At 49.7% G+C, this 5,633-nt stretch overlaps 1 protein-coding gene across 2 annotated transcripts in view; it reads right to left on the bottom strand.

Annotated features, from left to right (window-relative positions):
* Positions 1 to 6: 6 nt before the first annotated feature.
* Positions 7 to 5,633, bottom strand: part of LOC107210794 (nucleotide exchange factor SIL1-like) — a 50,126-nt gene continuing 44,499 nt past the window's right edge. For both annotated transcript variants that reach the window (XM_015642080.1, XM_015642081.3), the window contains exon 4: positions 7 to 830. In XM_015642080.1, coding sequence (XP_015497566.1) covers positions 553 to 830 — 278 coding nt within the window. In that variant the 3' untranslated portion in view covers positions 7 to 552. The remainder of the gene's footprint in view (positions 831 to 5,633) is intronic.

The raw sequence follows: 5,633 nt of genomic DNA, 5'->3' as shown, positions 1-5,633 counted from the left end.
TCCTGCTGCAGGCAGCGGCCACTGGCCCCTGGCCCCCCTTGGCTGACAGCTGCAGGGGCACTGGCTGGGGGCTTTGGGCCCAACAGGGCCCCCAGCTCAGCCCCTGACCCAAAAGCCCTGTGCTCCCTCAGAATCCTCATCGCAGACTTCCCGGGAAAGCAGACACACTCCAGGAGATTAATTCCCCTCATAACTAAACCAGTCTTTTCTCAGAGGGTTCCAAGCGGAAATTCAGCAGCAGCTGAGGTTTAAATCATGTTTAAAAAGGTTTTTGCAGGGAAGGTGTGACCTCCAGGGAGTCTGGCAATGCCTGGTGTGCAGGTGAGTTTGTGGGGCTGAGCCCAGCCAGGACACAGCAGCTGGCTGAGTCCGTCACAGCTGATCCCAAGGCTCAGAAAGCAGTTTCAGAGCACCTGCTGCAGATGCTTCAAAGGGCTAAATCTCATTCAAAGAAGCCACATTGTCAATTTAGTTTCGGTGTCGTGGCATGAGAAACCGTGAAGGTGCCTCTGAATGTGCACTCAGGGCACTTCCACCACCATCCCAAAGGGATCACAAAGAACAAGGCTCTGCTTCTAGCACTGCTGAGCTCCTAACCCAGCAATTAAGTCTCAGGAAGAGGCAGTAATTGAGCACACCTGGGAGCCTGCCCTCTAATAAAAGGCATGAATCCCACAGCCCACCCCTGCACGGTCTTGCATGTCTGTACCTTTTCCTTCTTCTCTCTTCTTTTGTTCCACTTTCCCCATTTTCTCTGTCTGGGAGTTTGGCTTCTCTCTCTCCCGTCTCCAGGTTCAGCCGCACGTGTGATCCTGCCGGAACAGCCTGACCTACAAACAAAGGTCACCTTATTTCATGGCCCGTGCACTGCTCCCAGCTTTGGGAGGAACTGGGAGCTGAGGGCACATTCTCCTCCCTGGGAGAAGGGGAGAAAAGCTTCATCCCACATGGTGAGGAGTGGTATATCCACCACTGCCCCTGCTCCCATCCAGCAGCCCCCGTAAAGGGCTGTTTTTCCCTCCCAGAAATGCCACCCTGAGCCACCAAAGGTGTCCCTGTGCTGCCAGGCTGGCTCTGAGCCACAGTGGAGGTGGAACCCTGAACCCAGCAAACCCTGGTTCCTTTGTCCCTTCCAGCCCAGTTCCTAGGAGAGCACCAAAACTCCACACCAGAAGTAGATTTGGAGGCTACATAGAGAAAGGGGAATTTCTGCTGATTGGGGCAGACAGAACAAAATGCATCTACCAAAGGGAAATCAAAGCATCCCACAGAGTACAGCCAAGTACGCTGCACATCAAGGCTGTGCTGGTGTGCAAATGCTGTATTAAAGGGAATTTATGATCACTACTATCTGCCAACAAAAATACACAGAATACATTAAGCTTTGGTTTTAAATGCAGAAATAGGAAAATTTTTTTTTTTATAAAACAGAAAATTTTAAATGCAGAAAAAATAGGAAATTCAGAGTGTTTTTCAGCAGTTCACCACAAACATATCTCGACGGCCAGCCCAGCACTGCGGTGAAGAGGAGGCAATATTTGGTTGCTATTTCTTGATGGCATTTCTTCTTCTCTTAATGCAGGAATTCTGCCTGCCCAGGACAGCAAGGCTGCAGCTGAACAGCCACTGAGCTGCTCACAGGTGGACAGACAGACCACAGCTTCCTCCCTCCTGAGGAGGATTCCCTATTCAGCCTTTCTTTTCTCTCTTCCTTCTACCTAAAAAGATACCTGGGATAGAGTAACAGCTTGCAGGAGACAGGGAGCATCTCCTACCAAAGGGAAGTGAAGACAAGGGTAATTATTTTGTACCATAAATGTACTCACAGACAAAAAGCTCTGGTCTCGGGAACAACTGGATTGATCCCTCCCTGTTCAAGCCCAAAGAGACATTTCCCTGATCAAAGGACCTGGTGCTTCCTACATGAGACTGGGATGTTTGTCACAATTCAGACAGAAATATTTCAAAGCCTGTAGTCATCCAGTTGGTATAAATGCATTTAGAAAAAAAGAGGAAAATCCAACTTGGAGGATTTCCTATTAAAACAAGGTTTGCATTTCTGGTAGACCCTCTTTCTCTCCATCAGTCCTGTCCACTGGAGGTTGCATTGCCTGGATATGTGAGAAGACATGTGATTATCTCCCCATCTTAAACTATGGGAGGACAGGCTTGGAATGCTTCCCATGGACAGATCCCAACCTCCTCCCATTCCTCAAACTTGTGATATGCAGGACCTTTAATCTTTGTCTGTCCATGGGAGCATCCTCCCACGCTGAGAGCTGGGCTCTGCAGGAATTTGCTGTGGCCCTCACCGGTGGTGGAGCTGGGAGGACGAGTCAGAAAGGACTTTGTAGGATCTCCATGAAAAGGGCAACTCCACATCTCCTGTCTCTGGCTCACCGAGACAGGGCTCTGCCAGCAAGGAAAACACAGCAAAGGATCACCTGCTCTAGTGGGACACATCCGTGCCCACGGCAGGGAGGTGGAACGAGATGAGCTCTAAGGTCCCTGCCAGCCCAGGCTGTTCCAGGACAAAATGCCATGGCGTGCTGAGCAGAGGGCACAGGAGGACAATCCTGTCCTCTGCAGCCACCGCCGCACTCAGGGGGCAAAGCGAGGGGCGAGCCAGGTGCCTCCCCCCGCAGCCAGCGTCCTTCCCTTCCCTGGCCGTGTCAGCAGCTCTGGGCTGTCACCAGCCAGGAACAGCCCCAGCAGCAGCTCTGGGCTGTCACCAGCCAGGAACAGCCCCTGCAGCAGCTCTGGGCTGTCACCAGCCAGGAACAGCCCCAGCAGCAGCCCTGGGCTGTCACCAGCCAGGCACAGCCCTGCCAGGGCAGCTCTGGCTGCATCCAGCCACATCAGCCTGCCTGGGCAGAGCAGGGAGGTGGATGGGCTTTGCTTGAGAGAATCATCCAAAGGGAAAGCACAGGAGCAGGCCCAGGAGGAGCCCAGCCTCCCGTTTCTATTCTCAGCCAGCAGGAAATAAAACCCAACCCAGACCTGGTGCTGACGAGCTGCACACCCAGCACTGCCAAATTACAGAGGCTGCATCAGCCAGGACACAAACTCTTCCTGCTCCTGCTTTGCACACGAAATGAGATTTAACCAAGAGCATCCCAAGCCCAGAGCAAAACTCTGATGTGTTTAAGCAGCTCCAGGGATTTCTCCTTGCCGCTCTGCACGGTAGCCCAGGTTCACGGCATAGCAGGACAAATGTGCTGCTTTAATAAATAAACCATGAAAAACATCTCTGCTTTCAACAAAAAGATTGACATTGCCATTTAAAAATGTTACAGCTGTTCAAGGAAGGTCTTCTGTCTTATTTAGTTTGGGATATTTTGAAGTCAAAAGTGTGTTTGAGGGTGGGTTGAATTGAATAATGTGATTAAAATTGCTGATTTAGACGAATAAGCTGGAAATCCTGAATTTTAATCATATTTCAGTATGTAGCTTCTAGACATTTCCCTTAAAAATAGTTGATTCTCTTTGATTCCTATAATTTGATAGTATTCAACAACTGGGAGCACACACTGGAGCAATACATATGTAAGCAATTACACAGCTTCACATGCTGCTAAAACAGAATCATTCTGTTAATAGCTTTTTCCCGAGAGAAATTAATTTTTTACTTATTGTTTGCATTAAGTTGCATTTGGGAAATGAAACTCAATTAAAAAAATATCAAAACACATCTATATTTAAGCCATTTTGTATCATTTTTTTCTCCTTGACACCTCAGACAAATAAAAGATGTGTATCCACAGGTAGGCACTGCCTAGATGTCTTGCTGAATGGTCCCTCTTCCCTGAGAGCTGCAAATCCTACAGCTGCCAGACCTCATCCCTTGCTCCTCATAAAGGGAAAGAAGAGTTTCCATTCTAATTAATTTCCCAGCTCTAAATCAACTACCCAGTGAGTAGAAATAGCTGTGAAATCCCCTCCACGAACCTGCCAGAAGGGCTACAGCTGTGGAGGGGGAAGCAGCAAACTCCCGCCCCCACAACTGGTTTGTACTCCTTAGCACTTAAAAAATATCCCACGCTTGGGATTTTTTTAGCCACAGCTAAAATAAATTAAAATAAATTTAAAATAAAGTCACAGAATCATAGAATCACAGAATGGTTTGGGTGGAAAGGAATCTTGAAGCTCATCCAGTGTCACCCCTGGCACGGCAAGGACACCTCCCGCTGTCCCAGGAGGCTCCAGGCCCTGTCCAGCCTGGCCTTGGGCACTGCCAGGGATCCAGGGGCAGCCACAGCTGCTCTGGGCACCTGTGCCAGGGCCTGCCCACCCTGCCAGGGAAGGATTCCTTCCCAATATCCAGTCTGAACCTGCTCTCTGTTTGAATAGGTGTTACTGCATCGCCTTGGGGCAATGGATCGAGAGAAAACCGCAGGGTCTGAGCAGAGCTCCAGCCTCTGCTGCCCCTCAATCACTCACTGCCTCACGCCAAAAAGACAGTGCCCAACAGGTGAAGCACTCCCAGAGGATAAAACCCTTGTCACTGCACAAACGACAAGGTCTTTATTGGGAATAAATGTCAGAGCAGAGCGACAGCGTTTATTTTCCAAACAGGAGACGCTGATCCTGTGGCGACACTGCAGGGATGGTGTTATTCCTGTTCCTGATTTAATCCCTTTATCAGCTGCAGAAGCACCAGGACAGGCTTTGGTCTCCCATGCCAGCTCTGACTGACACTGCTGTCCCCACAAGCCATCCCCACCCCGGGGACTCTGCAGCCCAAACCACCCCTCCGAGCATTAGCACTCATTTATTTGGACGCGCTCTGTCCATAAAGTTGCTTAAAGAGACGCCAAGGAAGACTTTAATTTATAGCCCCATTCTTTTAATCTTGGTCAGGCAGATTTTTTCAGACATCTGTTTATATCTCCTTTTAATATATTGGATGGAGCAGCAGCACCAGGCAGCAGCTCACTCGCAGGGGCTCTGCTGACATTTATAAACCGAAGCGATTTCTCCTGTGTGCTTTATGTTATCAGCTAAACCTGTCCACTTAAATTATTGCCTTGTAACCAAATCACAACTATCTGTTACTCTGCTCTGTGCACACTTCCCAGGCTCTATACCAATATCAAGCTTTGCAGAGGCTGAAAACAAGATGATAAATAAATAAACGAATGGAAAACAGGACATGCTTCCACCAGGCTCACAACGGAGGGAGGATCAGGCACGTTGTGTACCACATCACTAAAAGCAGACGGCTGCTGTGTGGAATATGCAGTGATATCCAAAGAACCCCATCTCTCTTTCTCTAGACCAACCAAATGACCAGCTGGGTTTCCTCACTCAAGGAGAAAGGTCTCATCCTGCCCAGCTCCTTCTCAGCACATCATTCCACACCCTGCTGGCCACAAGTGGGTTTGTGTTCCATCATGGGGACAGGGCTGAGCCCCAACCCACTGCACAGCCATGGGCAGGGGCAGGGTACATCCTACACTGACTTGCAAACCAAGGCTGTGCAATGACTCACTCACTCCTGGCAGTGGCTCCCCATCCCATCATCCCATCCCATCCCATCCCATCCCATCATCCCATCCCATCATCCCATCCCATCATCCCATCCCATCCCATCCCATCATCCCATCATCCCATCCCATCCCCTCCCATCCCAT

The sequence above is a fragment of the Parus major genome, chromosome 13 (assembly GCF_001522545.3).
Source record: "Parus major isolate Abel chromosome 13, Parus_major1.1, whole genome shotgun sequence".
Taxonomy (NCBI): Eukaryota; Metazoa; Chordata; class Aves; order Passeriformes; family Paridae; genus Parus; species Parus major.
The sequence above is the reverse complement of the archived record's forward strand: the minus strand, read 5'-3'. Positions and strand labels throughout refer to the sequence as shown.